This window comes from Aspergillus nomiae (genome assembly GCF_001204775.2).
Source record: "Aspergillus nomiae NRRL 13137 chromosome Unknown contig00213, whole genome shotgun sequence".
Classification (NCBI taxonomy): Eukaryota; Fungi; Ascomycota; class Eurotiomycetes; order Eurotiales; family Aspergillaceae; genus Aspergillus; species Aspergillus nomiae.
In genome coordinates this window covers 36,832-53,046 of record NW_015378268.1, presented here as the reverse complement: position 1 = coordinate 53,046, position 16,215 = coordinate 36,832, and the positions used below count along the sequence as shown (strand labels likewise).

The window sequence follows — 16,215 nt, the reverse complement described above, 5'->3', positions numbered from 1 at the left end:
AGCAGTCGACCAGCCGCAGCCCCATCGACTGGCCCCATCAGCCTAGAAATCCGTGTCTTTCCCAACGCAAGCTTCTCCGAGGCCATGGCAGCAGTGTCAAACCAATTATTTACTTTGGGTGCGTCGGGCACATTTTTCTCTGTTTCGGCTGAGATGAAGAGACCCGAATTATTTACTCGCTCTCTTCTCTGTGGCCAGTCTTTCATTGTTATAACAAATATCGCCGTCTCTTCTATCATCTACGGCAAAATTGGCCAGTATCTCGCCAGTCCAGCCTTAGGATCAGCCGGCACTTTGATTAAAAAGATATCATACGGCATCGCATTACCAGGCTTGATTGTAACAGCCGTTCTTTGGAGCCATGTTGCGGCGAAATACTGGTTCGTCAGAATACTTCGCGGCACGCCACATCTCCAATCCAATACAGTCGTGCACTGGTCTGTCTGGATTGGATCTATGCTTGTTACTGTTGTATTTGGATTTATCATTGTTGAAGTTGTGCCCTTTTTCGACAATTTCTTGAGCTTAGTTGGCGCACTTGTGAATCCCGTGTTTACTAATATTCTTCCTGGCTTCATGCTTCTTTATTATCTTGCTAAGCGACCTGAAAAAGCAGCGGAGAGGATTCAGAATATAGACACAGAAGAGTCGATTTCGGCGAGAAGATGGCTACTGGAGGCATTCAAAACATATCGCAATGGGTGGAAGGAGGTGGTTGTGTTGAGTGTTGCATATTTCATGATACTCACGGGGTTCCTCATCATCGTTGGAGGTACTTATGCAACGGTGCTAGTGATCCAGGCCTCCTATGATGAAGGAAGCGTATCGGGAGTCTTCTCGTGTGCAGACTCCTCCTAGGGTGTTTAGAAGCGATCCTATGTATTCAATGAACATCGCAGTGCAATGTAAAAACTTGTTTTGTGGACTTATCAATCTAAAACTTCAAGCCCTACGGATAAGTTGTTGTTATCTTTCTTTATTAATAAGAAAGGAAACGACAGATTTGAACATTTTGATAGTGAATCCCTGATGTAGCAATATGTAACATGTCACCAGTACAGTAGCTGTATAAGTGTTCTTGCCGGTGGTATTTACGATTTTTATCACCGAATAATACACGGCCATACACGATTTGTATGAAAGGTATGAAGTCGTGATAGATTCTCGATGTTCATAGTAGATACGGAATTGGCAAGAAGAGTAAGAAAAGAATGCACAACTGTACGGAGAGAAGGGAAGACAGATGGGAATAGAAATTGTAGAACACTAGCAATGACGGATTCACGGACGTAAGAGTGGCCTGAAACAATTTGCACCCTACTGGGGCATTATGATAATGTTAATCGCTAAAGCAGTATGTGCTGGATTATGCTTCTGATTGAAAGCCAACATACCAAGCCGTCTTCCCAGGCATGCGCTGTTTGAGACGGGGAATATGGTGCTCTAAAGATTGGCAGCAACAGTACAACCAAATGTAGTCCCAACCCCTCTGGCGCTGCCAGCCGCATGCAATGGGTGGTATTATTGATCAATGAGAACGCAGTAGCAGAACATCTGGACTTAGGAAACGAACACGCATGCGCTAAATTTACCGGGAAGAAGACACTAAGAATCCCATTATGGTGCACCTGGGGTGGCTGCTCTGCATCAAATTACCTGAATACACTCACCATACTCCCAGAATCACGTCAAGTGATATATGAAGACCTGGCCTAGAACGGCTTTCATATGTCAATAGACCAGCCATATTAGCCTACGGAGTTTCTTTCCATATTTGTTAAACCGCTATTACCTAGTGAAGGCCAGGATCTATGGAGCATTTCCACATACGCTGTTGTTCCACTATGCTTTGCAGTTAAGTCTCTCACTGATCTGAAAATAATATTGCCTGGATCAAATACTGTCCAAGGATTTGAATTGACAGGCCATCGTCCAAGTGTGGTTTTGTAAACATGAGAAAGTAATGTCGCTAGACGACATAAACCAGGTACGATGACAAGAAGGGAGTGGAGAAAGGAGAGCGCCTATTCTTCTTCAGACGAGTAAACATGTTGACTCAGTCCAACTTATCAACTGCAACCTGAACGGTGCCTATGGCATCCTGGCTGCTCCACGATCCGACATCGACCATGTATCCTTCGTCCCGTTCATCGACGACAAATTCATTATCTCCACCCCAAGGGCAGTCCCAGTGGATCTTGCCAATCTTGGTTTCACCGTCGTATATTTCGAAACCGCCCATCGTTCCAGACGGCGAGCCTTCTCGGCCACATGAATTGATCTTAACAGACTCATTTGATCGGGCCGTCTTATTGTCCACCTCTGAGTTCGAGATCTCGTTGTCCTGGTCTCCATCCTCGTGCCACTTGCCCCTTGTGCTCTGTTAGAGGAGAGATCAGTTGCACTTGACTGGTAAAGTGATTATCTTCTTACCAGGAGAGACTAGCATTCCGGATACTCAAGGTGGAAGACATGGTGTTTAGAAGACAGATGCTGACCCACTTCTTGGAAGACATTTTCGCAAGTGAGCTTTGATATCCTGAGCAATAGAGATATAGAACTGAAATCAAGGCAGGTGAAATAGTCGGAGAGACCGGTTGATTAAGGAATGAAGATCTGTTCTTTGCTGGGGCCCCCATCGCGCTTTTATATGTAAAAGGACCCTGCGTCTGGAGATATTCCAAGGAAGCCTTCATTGGTCTACAGAAACGCCTAGCAGAATGAAGTGTTCTACGGAATATCACGGGTGAAACTGGACTCAGTTCATTGACCATGGCATTGGGCATAACAACGGCGCACATGCCGCTCACATCTTCTAACCACACCTGTCATGTTTTGGTTTACTGGATCAAATTCTGCTCGTCAAGAGCTGAATTGCTGCGTGGTGATCATAATATCACGCAGGTCATGCAATCAGAATGAAGTAGTCACCACAGCAGCCAAGGCTGGCGCGAATACATACATCGGCCTAATCTAGACATATCCAATATTCCTATTCGCCCCTAATATTGGATCGAATACGAATGCCTCCTAACGCTCCTGGCTAGTCCATTCTCAGGATGTACAGATCGGGCCCCACCCCTCTATGGGCTTACTACCCCTCGTATCGACACTAGCTATGAGGTAGCTGCTCGGACCTCGTCTTTGCCGATCACTCAAGTGGGCCCAGGCCAACTCACTCTGCTACACGTACACTTGTCGTCCTTGCACGAGATCCCCTCTTCAGCTCCTCCTCTCTGGAATCGGTGGCAGACCGACATTTCTATATATCGTATCGTTGGTCACAATGCTGTCACGACATGATGGGTCTCTCTCTCGCTCTGCAGGATACTAGGAACCTAGATATGCCCCGGAAGATAAAATAGAGACGACCAGAAGTTAAAGTGATAAGTCCAGGTGTACTCGTCCAGAATTCCTTTTTCACAAAGTAGAACCCTGCTGGAACTAGATATTTTGGCTAGTTAACGTGGCACCTTATCAGTATGTGCCCATTGCACGCCTGTGCCGCAACGGGCTGTCCCGGCCTATTCTATCTGCAGAAAGTCATTGGTACGCAGTTTGGTTTAGTGTTCGAAGTGGATGCATGCATAGGTTAGTGCGGTGAAAAAGGATTCCATGGAAATTCCCGCCAGCCAAGTGGCCGACCCCCACATTTGGTATGCAGCATGGCTCCCCTTTATGTCCGAGATCGTGCCCGATGGCTGCCTGAGTGTGTCGGGAACACTTGTGTGTACCTAGTATGCCAATGTGAGTAAAGGTAGGTTCTACCACCTAAAATTCTCCAAAAAATACGTATACCGTTGATAACTGACAAACCATGTCAAGCTGCCTCTGGTTATGAATATCCAGAAGCATGAAATGAATAGCAGAGGCATGGTAGGTAGTATACTGATAACACAGCTTGCTGCCTTGGAATACAGAGCCTTTTGCGCTTACCTTGATATTAGTCCTAGAACTTCCTTCGAAGGAGATCTGCCTTCTTTAAATGCCGTGGGGGCTTGGCATGTTCGGGGTTATTATGCATGCTTACAGTATACTCGAGGCCTGAGACTTGCCGTCGAGCTGATGATCGACACCAGTCTTTGAGGTAAAATCATGCCAAAGTTGAGTAAAACGCTAATCTATCCTGACTACCGAACCATTCTTCTGCGGAAACTTTCCATACGCAGCTGAGGGCCTAGTGTTGTCGACCACGGCTGATCTGCAGGATCCAAGCTAGTGATCATTACCCAGAATCAAAGATATTCAGGGTTGGTACACGCTACAACCGGTGATATATAATAGATCAAGGTATTCGTACCAGTCACTGACGACCCGGCCTACTGGGTGTGGCCATACCGAGTCACTGTTAAAGACTCCAGGATACATCACAACTATGCAGTAGCATGCAAATTACCCGTTAGCTGAGCGAAACAACTCATTCAAGCATGAGACCACCTGGCACAAGCTGTGTGGAACTCGAGCTGAAACATGAGATACGGAGACATACCGCACAACTCACAGAGAAATGACACCGAATACATATGAGACTTAAAGGCTACATCTGAACAGTAAGAAGACAAACAACAGCAAGATAATCCTTGGCGTATTTCTTCGGCACTGTTCACTTGTGTTCTTGTCATACCAAACTGAAAACCCTCCTTCTAATCATGTTCGATGCGTTCAAGTAATTTTGCTCAAAGCGTCACGCACCATGCCTGGATGCCTTGGAACTTGGCACGGCCAACAAGAAATTGGGTCAGAATACGGAACGGATCGTCGCTGCAAGCCACGTTTTGTCCTGCAAAACACAATCACTCGACAGATTTCCCGCAAAAGCTGCTGCATGATGTGTTGGCAGGGTATTCCCACTACCAGCCCTGATTAGGTTAGAACGTAGGAAGAGTCTTCCGGTAGCTTGGTGGTCCGACACCGTCTCAGGATTGTTGTTGGGACTTAAATTAGATCAACAGTGGAAGGTCCTCGTTATCTGCACGCATTGAACTAGAAGAAGAGCTCTGGCTCTTAGTGGTGGGACAGTCTTCACGACAGGCTGCTAGTAGTGACACGTCATCACTGCTGCATTCAATGCATCGGGGCGACCGTAGGAATATCCTCCCTGGACCAGAAGGTTTCCTTCTTCTGCATGCGTTTATGAGTTGCCAATGGAGGTGTAGCAGTTCTGCAACGCACTATGATGAGAAACTCTCTGTATATACGCAACTTCCTTTGCAACGTTCCTTAAAAATAGAAGGGAAAGAGTTCTACTAAAGTATCTATCCTCGCTCACGGTCTTGGTATAAATGGCCGGAGGAATGTCTTCTCTCTTGCCTAATCAACAGCTTTCTGCAGACTTGAGCTTCACCTAGAGCTTATCTATCAGATCTAACAATCTCTTTCCCTCTTAATACATCGCTCTCTTCTGGTCGGCATTATGACCGAAGCTCCACGTGAGCACTTTGCTGACAGAATTGTCATCGATCCTCGTAAATCCAAAGCCAAGGATAGAAATCTACGTGATGTGGCCGATGGTATTGTGCTAGTCGGTCAGTTCAGCGAAGTAATTGATGACGCCACTTCTCTAGTGTTTGACGTGGAGCTTCTGTCGGCCGAATGGGCTTTCCAGTTCAGAATGATTCTAAGGGCGAGCGCACAGAGGAAGAGTCAACTGAGCTTGGTATGACCGTCACATCAGGGAGTGAAACTTCCCAGTCGGTCTCAGCCAGCGCTGGCTTCAGTGGCTGGGGCTTCTCTGCAGAATTTAGTGGCTCAACGGAAACGAGAACATTCAACACGCTAGAAACTTCGACCATAAAAAGAGTCACAGACACCTACACTTGCCCCCCTGAATCAGCTATCTTTGTCTATAAGCGGCGGTATAAACTTTGGTGCACAGCGTGGATTTTCTATGAGGAGAAAAATGCCTGGCTCGAGTCTGACAGAGGCAAGTTCGAAGGAGAATTTGTGAACGAAATCACTGCCAACCAGGAGCTGATCAGCCCAATTGACTTAACTGCCTATCGAAAGATCACCAATAACCCTCCTTCGGGCCTTGTTATTCCCACGACCGGCTTCAACGTCGACGGGAGGGGTATATTCTGGACGCTGTATGTCGCAATATTGGCGCAACAATACCCTTGTGTCCAACCGTAACCTGGATACATGCTTAAGTACGAGACCTACACTGGTTTAATGTCACATCAACTGGGCTAACTTTTAATACTAGTAGCAGCGCGGCACGCCCCCGGGGAATTCGAGGTAGTCAGAAAAAAACCGTGCATTCCTTTGCTAAGCCTTGGATTTCTAAGTCTTTCGGTCTTTTTGGTCATTCCTCGTGTGAATACAGAAGAAAAGCCCGAGAACCTATAAAATAAGAGGAACATTACGCAGATATTTTCAGGCTATTTATGTTCAGATCGTTGGGTTGTGTCGAGCTTGAGCGTGACCAAACCAACCTGTAAAACTAAACACCGTGAGCTCGAATGAAGCCTGCTTTTGCTAAAAGGCTTTCCTTGATCCTCTGCTATAGAACCTATCCGCATAACTGAGACGAGTAGGAAGTGGTAGAGTTCTGAACATTTCTGCCGTTGTAATTGTATTGTACCCTCTGTGATGGATGGCTCTCATGCTCTCGAATACTCGAGGATTAGTTGGCTACGATCTGATTCGTGTTGTCTGAGTATTTACCAAAGTGACGAGCTGTCCTCATATTGCCAATATCTGAAGACGTTCATATTCATTATGTAGATACTACTATCTGTGGTAATTGGGGTTACCTAATCACATTATAGAATCGTAAGGAAGCTGAATGCGCTTGGCCTCAACACAACAGCGCTAAGATCGATCTATCAGCTCCCCGTAGGATGCTTTTGTGGGTGCGTGTGAGTTTTGCGACTTACACAAGAGCAAGAAACGGCAAGAGCATATTGTCGTGTTTACTTCTATCATGTCTTTTTTCTATACCTTCAATCCATTGTTGAGTCGATAAATTGGCTATCCTGTAATCTTGAGGAGCTGTGTCAGAGGATAGTTGAGTGATTCAAGAGAATGACCGTTACAACATCTTTGCCTACAGCCGTTGTACCTCATCTTAATATTTTCTTTTAAGCTCCATCCCACCGCATGGTACTGAGAAGGCGCTACAATCTGTTTAGCTCCCGCTGTCACCTCTTCAGAGTAGACCAGATAAACCAAGCTTTTCTAGTATATCTCCGTGTGGAATGGATATTAACCAGCTTGGGACGTGGTACTATATCATCGTTGGTGACATCTTTTCGGTGAAAGCCATAGAGACAAGATATATATTTGCACAGGGTAATCTGTATAGTTACTCACTCAGGTGCCAGACCCCTGGAAACAAGCTGGCAACCCAACCAACCCGCGGAGTCCGAACCTTCCAGGGCAAATCTACAGATGAGGCTACTCGTCCCCATGTGTCTCTGAGAGTAGTGAAGTGCCACCGTCAATCATATTGTGAGTTTCGTAGGGGGAGATCCTCTGAGGGCTATGTCTGACGCTAACTCGGCACATAGCTCGCCCGTTTGCTAGTTTAGTGTCTACTATTCTCATAATTCCTTCCAACGAATAGGACGTTTTTCATACATGCTCACAAGAATGTGCCTATATAACCTTCTCGTGCAACTCTCTACGTAATGCTCAAGCAGATTTTGGCGTAGTAAAGCGCTATAACTTGGTCCCCTAGCAAGGCTTGAAGTCCTGTGAACATTGGGTGGGATGTAATATCAAACCACTGGACTTTCCTACATAACTATGTTGTTCAAGTATGAATGCCACGGCCCCCAGTCGCACCGGCTTGATTTCCACTTGCAAAGGCATTCTGCCGATAATTTTTCTATACATCAGATCTGCATGCTGATACATGCAGGAAAGCCATGCAGAACGCCTAACCAGTGCTTCCATGGTAGTTGAGCGATCAGGCCCTTGGATGGTCTGTGCGGGCCGGGCATCTCTGGCAATGTGGACAAAGGAGAGTGATAAACCGAGGTTGGAGGAAGAGTGGCAAGCGAATCTAGTGGATAGTGATAGTCTCTGGGAGGCAGGCCGATGGACTACCTATATTGCACAAAGACACTATGACTTGATCAGACAAAGAGATGAAATGATCTCTTTGGATATGTTTCACGCACGGTCATCGGCCATTTTAAGATAGTAAATGTCATACGACGACGCTTTACATCTCGGCCGGGGAGGATATAGTATAATCTTGACAACGTTCGCCGGAATGTGAATTGGGCACCATATCGGGGCAATGGTGATGGAATACAGTTCAGATTTAAGCTTTCTATGAGCATTAACCTAGACAAGTGGGTAGGTGGATCTTAGAGCGGGTAGTGATGTAAAACCTTCTGAATACCCCATATTGTTTGAGCTGTGGGTAGACTGTCTTATTCTAAACCACTCTAACACATTAGATAATGGAAGTGGAGACAGCATAAAGTACAAGCGGTAATTCTACTATTCTAGTAGTACTCCTAAATTGAGGGTCCGGTACAATCACCCATCAATGAGCCAATGTTGCTGAGATATCCGCATTCAGGCTCTCCAACGAAAGACCCCATCTCCCTCATTCTATGGGAAGGTTTGTGGCTGAAATGCTGGACACATTGTAGGCTCCCTGACGATCACGCGGGGGACAATCGCAAGTGGGACCGTTCTTGATCATAGCCTCCGTGTCAATGGCTTAGCAGAACAGTTCTTCAGGTGACACTTGACCTGGGGCGGACAACATTCCCGCTGATGCGTTCTAGGCTTTCCTCCACAAAGCCAACGCTTGGCCATGCCAAGCCAGTCTTGACTCCGGCGATTTCACTGCCAAGACCGGCCCAACCGTGGACGTCAGAGAACCAGTGGATAGCACAGCTGGCGGAGGAGCCTAGAACAACCGCACTGTGGTCATGACTTAATCTCCATTACTAGAGTTGCCCGGTTCCATAGCTGAGCCTCGTAAAAGATACAGCACCAGAGATAGCACTCCCAGGTCTTCTTGTGTACAGCCTCCTTCCATTAGCCTACGGGATGCTCCTAGAAGGTAAGAACTACTCACCATATGATTGTTAAACTTCACGGGTGGCAACATACTGTGGTCTGTGCGGACCCAGAAATCCGGATGTTCCGTACCCAAGATAATCCCGACCCTGGGACATGCTACTATATCTGGCGCTGATCAGTCAAATGCGGACAAGTTTAAAGAAGCTATGACCGGATGACCTGATAAAGAAAATAAGCCACATCTTGGCGTTGGTCCCATAAATGGTATCCAGCTGGATCATGTCTCACTCATGAAGCAGGGTCTGGGTAAACTCAGATATCGGGGTCCAGACAGCGTTTAATCGTACCCTAATCCCGCTGCTATGTATTGGCGATCTGGCAGCTCAATTCTGGACTAGCCAATATGGAAATGCGTTATTTCAATTTGCACTCGGCGTATGTCTCAGTTATGGTTCCAGAGATGTCATATTCACAAGAACGAATAGAGATGGACATTGCTTGTCAGGAGATTAGGCATCAAACAGCCAGACCTTGTCTCGATCGGCCTGGCCAGCTTACAATAGATTTCTTCTTTCGTCCATGTACGATTCCTGAGTGAATAGACACTTATAAAAGCAGTGATACACACACCCTATCTTAACTGTGAAACAACATCAACCACAACTAGTTCAGATACAGGAAATCGACCATTCTTACTTGACATTCAACATGAAGTCCCCCATCTATATTCTCACTGCCCTTCTACCCCTTACTCTATCCCTGGTCAATGCTGCTCCATCTGCGGAGCCTGAAGACATTGAGGACTCTGTTCTTGAAGACCGGGACACTTGTAGAGTCGAACGCAGATTTGACTACTACAAGTATCCCTGCCAGTCGAGTGATAGAATAGGCACCGCCAGGAGAGGCGACAGTGTCAATTTCCAGTGCAGATACAGGTGTGCTTTCAAATCACGAAACGCTGATTCGTACTTACCCGCCTGCAGAAACTGGTACAAGACTCCCAAGGGATGGGTCAGAGAAGAGGACAGGCCTCGTAATTGCCGTACGGTGACTCCTCATAACACCTATACTAACGATGATACTAACATTATGTAGAGGGACCTCGTCCCAACAGTTGCAGCTAGAGTCATACGGCTCTCCAGGCCTCAGAAAAATAGGGAGGAAGAACCCAATATACTGGTTTCTGGGAGGACAATTGCAAGATACTGGAGGTGGTTGGTGTAGTTCCATTATTCCTTTACTATGGTTTGATTTGCTGTTTAAGTTCTTTTGATAATCGATCGATTTTGTTGTTTCCTTATCTATAATTGATGAAACGTGAAATAACCAGGCTTTAGTGATAAGTTCAATGCGATTCTTTTTTATATACTGTTTTTTGGTTAAGCCCCCAACTAATCCGCATGACAACCTTGGCATCTCTCAGTGATATTATACTTTAAAGTTCTGGGTATCTTGGTTATCAACATGAGAAACTCTGGGGCATGTCTGGGTTGAGAGCTATCAATCCCCATGTAGTAGACTGCGGCATGATCCGCAATATCTATAGATATCCACAATCTATATTTGCAAATTGCAGATTTGGATATCATTTTATATCTGTAATTTATAGTTTTGTAGATTTAGATATAAATCCTATATTTATTAGATATTTATAGATATCTAATAGATCTTAAATAATATAAATATAGTAAGGCTTATAATTTTAAAAGATATATATTATTTTTATATTTTTTTTCCAATATTTTTTATATAATAGTATTATTATAATAAAATAATTATAATTTCAGTTTATTTATAAACTATAATTTAATTGATTTTTAGTTTTTTAAAAAAATATTATTTTTTTTAATAGCTTTGTATATCGTATGATATCCGGTGCAAGGACAAGATTCACAAGAACACGGACTCATACCACTTTTCCCAGTTTCACCAAGTTTACAGTGCTCGAGGCCTTTGCAAACTCCTACCTAGCATAAGTATTAAATTCTTGGTCTTGCCCTTGCTCAAGTGCAAAATCTAGAAGCTCAGTCCACTAGGGTCAATCCGTGTCCATCCGAATAACTACAGCTACTCCCTAAGTCCTTATATTGATATTAATATATTAGGACAAAATGAAGTGCTCTTCTTTTACTCTCTCTGCTCTTCTCCTAACCGTTCTACCAACAGTATCGCTTGCTGCGCCTAACGAGCCATCCCTTGACGACTTTCAGAACAAGGCCAAAGTTGTGCAATGTAAGATTAGGAACTTCCGACCACCGCAGCCACCTGGCACACCCAAGCCCCCCTTAAAAAGTAAGGATGTATCATTCTACCGGCATCCTTGCACCTGCGAAACTGCTGCTGGTACATACGAAGCGAAAAATCGTGAGACTATCAGCTTAAGCTGCCAAGTGGACGGATCAATTTGCAACATGTAAGTTCCATTATATGTCTAGTTATACTAATCTTTCCGCCACTAGTATTCATTTAAATGATATCGGAGGAAGACTAGCTGACACGTTGAACAGAGACTGGATCAAAACTACTGAGGGCAACTTCATCAAGAAGAATTCTTTGCCCAAAATATGTCAGGGTAAGTGTATCTGAGTTTAACCTAGTTCATCATTCAAGCTATGATTGATTTAAAGCTTGACTTAACAATTACAGATGCAAACTTTGATAGGTGCAAGTTGTGATGAAACATTAAACTCAGTCTATCAAAAGTGGCTTGGTCTCTGTTAATGTCGTTTTATTTTTTTTTAAATTGACAAGATTGATGACCAGGGAGGTTGCAATAGTCTGGTAGCTAACTATAGTTATATAATCAAATATAACACATGAGAAATGCTCATTGCAAATTCCTATTCTACTGAGCGATTGCACAGCACACAACTCTGATCATAACGCCATTGTCGACCACAATATTTCTTTATCCAACTCTCTTGCGGGTTCGGTTGGAGGGTCAGATTCAAAATGATTCTGAAAGGATCAATGAGAAACGTGCATGATCAGAGTGTCTTGATCCCCGAATACCAGGAGTTGCCGCCTGATTTTAGCCTGTCCGCAGGCCACGTCTTAGAAGCGTGGTCCTTCCATTCACATACAGTGAGTGCGGCTATACTCCACCAGGGGTGCCCTTTCCCGAATACGCGCTTGGAGATGGCTCCTGATAGGTAGCGGTCATGCAACAAATTAGAAGTAGATCTCCATCCTGTCACATCCAAGTCCTTCAACATCACTTTCCTAGTTACAAGCACACGGTGCCATTTCTGACTATCGATTTCAGTCAACATGACTTGTATCATATATTGCAAGTTGGATAAGGTTGATTTATCCAAAACCGTGGGCTCTACTCGGAGGGACAGACATACAGACCCATGCCACTCGGCACCAACCCAGCCAACAGGGTCAGACAGTCTAGCAAGCTCAGCTATGACATGGAAACCAAGGAAAGTATACGCAAAAGGCTACTGAAAGGCACATGACTGGTCCTCCTCCTGGTAAGGTGTTGCAAGGAACTTTTCGAAATCTGCTGTAATGAAAGGAGACACCGTTTCAATGTCGTCGATAAGAAGAATGCGTCAAGCTACAGAACGAACTATCCTCGACTCGGCAGGAAATCGCATCCCTTGATGCCCAGAAAAAATTATTGGTAAGAAGCCAGAGTGGCTTATTAGGATACTGGACTTTAACCCAGTTCTAGGAAGAGGTCTGAAGGGTGTTGCGTAACTGCATTACCTTTTTAATCTAATTTAAAGGCTAGGTCGCAAGGTTGTCTATCTTTTTCAGTACCGTAACCACTCTGGTCAACTAGGTAAACAAAAGCTATGTGTAGCCCTTTCCAGAATATATAGATGGTGCGTCAAATTAGCTTACCCAACGTAAAAAGCTCAGCCAGTAATATATCGTAAGAAACTCGCCAGTTGAAAAAAAGAGATCTGGTGCACTAAACTAACAGTTTACAGATAATCTACTAATATGCAATGGAAGTTGGCGCTAGCTTTTCTCTATATATAGATATATCCGACATGTATATCTAGGTCGATTTCAATCATATTTTCAATGGACTCAACCTGGTCGATAGTATAGGTTAACTTGGTAGCCCGGGAGAGATAGAAAAAAAGAGGAAGGAGCTCAGCAATTATTCGGAATCTGCATAGGCTGGAATAAAAGAAATAGTTTTAAAGGTTGGCGATACCTCTGCACTTGCTCCCTGACTCCTGCACGTACTCTGGGTATTAAGAAGACTGACCCGTTCTACGACCTTCAATCTCAGCATATAATCTATTTGTCTATCATAAGGAGATATCCCCATGTCGACTGGCTTTTGGTATATCAACCAGCTGGTAATCTACTAGACAGTTCTATATACAAAGGATGGGTCTACTAAACGGAGTCCGCATACCTCTTACTACTTGAGTGTCAGTAGGATGGCTCGTCGATTAGCCAGCGATTAGCCACTGACGATGAATTCACAGTTTGCAGACAGCAGAGAATGTTGTTGGACGACTCTCAGCCCTAGGTTTTGAGGCCGCTCGAACCCTCATAAATCCGGAGAAAAACCTCGCCATATCGTCATAATCATCCACTTCGCCAACCCAGCTCACATATTGATCCGGTCGGACAATAACAGCGGCGCCATGGCTAGGGTCGATACCATAGTTGAGATAGGCTTGTCCATGCCCCTCATGGTAAGATTGATCATCAACGAAGACCTTCCAGTAGTCCCAGCCCGTCCGCTCATCAAATGGATGGAAAGCCCTCGGCAAATCGAGCAGTTCCAGGCCTGTCCGTGGTCCAGCGTGGACCGTAAGCACTTCAATAACGCTGTCAACCGGCTGCCCAGGCGGAGTATATTGGCGAATGAATGAGTCCCGACTGCCTAGTTTGGCACCAAGGCTTTGCATGCGCTGCATATTTCGGGGCATGCTAAGCTGGCCAGGGAACACGATAATCCGCCATCGTCCGTTACTTTTTAAGAGCTCCTGCAGATGCCATGGACGAGCGTCAGATTGGTTCAGCACCTTGAAACTTGGCATCCGCTTGCCGATGTCGATCTTTGTAGCCAGATGCGTCTTGCTGATCACTCTTCGTTGGAGGCTGCCAGCAACCTCAGTACCATCTCCCTGTTCAACAGAGTCGCCTTCTTTCGCAACGATGACGCTAGTACCATAATTGATCACTGCTCATATTAGCCTGCGAATCGAGACTGGGAATCATAAAACCTACCAGTTCCGCTGGCAAATTCATTTCCCTTCTCCATTGCGTTTTTGAACTCTTCCATGTTGACACCCTCGTCCGCAGCGTCCTTTGCTGGACGACTTGAAAATAATCTTGACAGCCGGTGGTCAAAGTCAATGAGATCTTGCGCAACCCGTCTTCTCTCTGATTGATATGTTTTCAGAATCGACCCCTCACTGTATCCTTTGACTACATGCGCGATCTTCCATCCTAGATTATATGCTGTGCAAGCGGTAAGTGGCGATGCTCCAAGAAAGCATATCGTGTATACGTACTGTCCTGCATGCTTACATTCATACCCTGCCCTGCCTTGGGCGAATGCGTGTGCACCGCATCACCAGCCAGAAAGACTCGCTCTCGTAGAGAAAAACGGTCCCCCACCCGCTGCCCAATCTGGTACGCAGTCCACCAGTCGCAGTACGTATAGTCTATCTTATATGGATGCATGATGCGCTGCGCAGACTGCAGAATAATCTCGGGAGTAATCCACGAACGGTCCACCTTGTTTGTTGTCTGCGCATGCCCAGTCGTCTGCAACTGGATGTACAGTCGAACAAGCCTGTTTTCCCGTGGGATGACCATAACGGTCCCAGCATTGGCCGAGTGAATGGCACACCTATGGCGGATATCTGGGAAATCCGTGATGGGTATAATGTCGAGTACGCCCCAGATATAGTCCGTGGAGTCACCCTCTAACTTGAAGCCAAGCTGTCGCCGCACCCAGGAATGCGCGCCGTCGCAACCCACCATGAACTTCGCTTTCACTATCTCGCCGGAGCGGGCATTGTTATTGGCCTTCGCTGCACAAATGAGATCATCCGTGTCGTCAGCAGCAGCCAAGTTACTTCGGAAAAGCCCGTCACTGATCACTGACTGCGTGCCGTCGGGTCTTCTGTAGTGCTGCTGTCGTTGAGCAGGAGCAGCTTCTTCCTCCGACAATGTGCGCAATGTGACCTTGATCGGGTAATCCTCGAAATCCGCGGCTTTCGACTCGTCGAACTCGAATGTAGTCGGCAACGTGCCACGCTCGACCGAAATGTCGCTATGCTCTTTGATCGAGTCGAGAAAGAACCGCTCAATGCGACCCTGATGCAGCACCACCTGCTGAAAGCGACTGATACCGGGGATGGTATCCGGAATTCGGTCCGATCGTCGCAGAACGCCATCCTTGTCGGGGTTCCAGAAACACATCTCGAGCAGGTGGTTTGACTCTCTCCAGGCACGGTGGGCAAAATCAAAGGAGTCGAAAATCTCTAGGGTGCGACATTGTAAGCCATCTGCCTGGCCATTGAAGATCTGCAGCTCCATTAATACAGCCTTGTGTCCAATGTATGGCAAACACCCACCTTGGTGCCACGCTTGTCCACAATTCTCGTCTTGATGTCGAATCGGCTCAGCCAGTTTGCCAGCATGAGGCCTGCGGGCCCGGCCCCAACGATAAGAACGTCCACATGGTCTTCTCTGGCTGGTAGCACACTGGACATGCTGATAGAGGTATGGACAGTCGACTTAGGTTGGGCTATGGATGGAGACTTCGAAAACTGAAACGCCAGCGCCTCTTTATACCTGTCACCTACAGTTTAATATTTGTCATGAAGCGGAAAAAATTTGTTGGCGGAGGATACTTTTGTTGCCAAGTCACAGCGTCTGCCCCGCAGAATATGCAGGCATGCCCTTGGCAAGACGCCAAAACTCTGGGCCAATGCCATGGTGCTTTTCTCACGGCCGAATTCGCGTTTAAAAACACCGTTGGGTATCGCTGTCAGATCTATCTTCGGACGAAAATCTGGGGGCTTTTAAGGTTTCCCGACTTCTAGCTTCGGCCTTCTCTAGATTAGATAATGTTAGGGTAATTGAGGTACAGCAATCATATACTGGGTTGAATATTGCTGTATTTCCTGACACAGCAGTAGCTAGGTTGGCTGCGTTGGTAATTAGAACCTTAGGGTATCTATATTGCCCTAGGACGATGGTGCTGCGACGTGTCCCTTGGAACCAGAATCCACT

The 16,215-nt window shown here is 45.9% G+C and overlaps 4 protein-coding genes across 4 annotated transcripts; 2 read left to right on the top strand and 2 right to left on the bottom strand.

Moving 5' to 3' along the window:
- Positions 1–84: 84 nt before the first annotated feature.
- On the top strand, positions 85–858 carry ANOM_009503 (uncharacterized protein; the record flags this gene model as incomplete). Its single annotated transcript, XM_015554759.1, has 1 exon — positions 85–858. The coding sequence occupies one exon, from the start codon at positions 85–87 to the stop codon at positions 856–858; it is 774 nt and encodes a 257-aa protein (XP_015405265.1).
- Positions 859–2,056: 1,198 nt separating this feature from the next.
- ANOM_009502 (aegerolysin family protein) lies at positions 2,057–2,516 on the bottom strand (the record flags this gene model as incomplete). The annotated part of the gene is made up of 2 exons (XM_015554758.1): positions 2,057–2,372; positions 2,434–2,516. 2 exons carry the CDS (start codon positions 2,514–2,516, stop codon positions 2,057–2,059), a joined length of 399 nt encoding a protein of 132 aa, XP_015405266.1.
- Positions 2,517–5,592: 3,076 nt separating this feature from the next.
- ANOM_009501 (uncharacterized protein) lies at positions 5,593–6,132 on the top strand (the record flags this gene model as incomplete). The annotated part of the gene is made up of 1 exon (XM_015554757.1): positions 5,593–6,132. The coding sequence occupies one exon, from the start codon at positions 5,593–5,595 to the stop codon at positions 6,130–6,132; it is 540 nt and encodes a 179-aa protein (XP_015405263.1).
- Positions 6,133–13,439: 7,307 nt separating this feature from the next.
- On the bottom strand, positions 13,440–15,779 carry ANOM_009500 (putative FAD monooxygenase; the record flags this gene model as incomplete). The annotated part of the gene is made up of 4 exons (XM_015554756.1): positions 13,440–14,149; positions 14,197–14,430; positions 14,484–15,504; positions 15,555–15,779. Coding segments are annotated over 4 exons (2,172 nt in total), but the record flags the coding sequence as incomplete, so codon positions are not given.
- Positions 15,780–16,215: the final 436 nt, after the last annotated feature.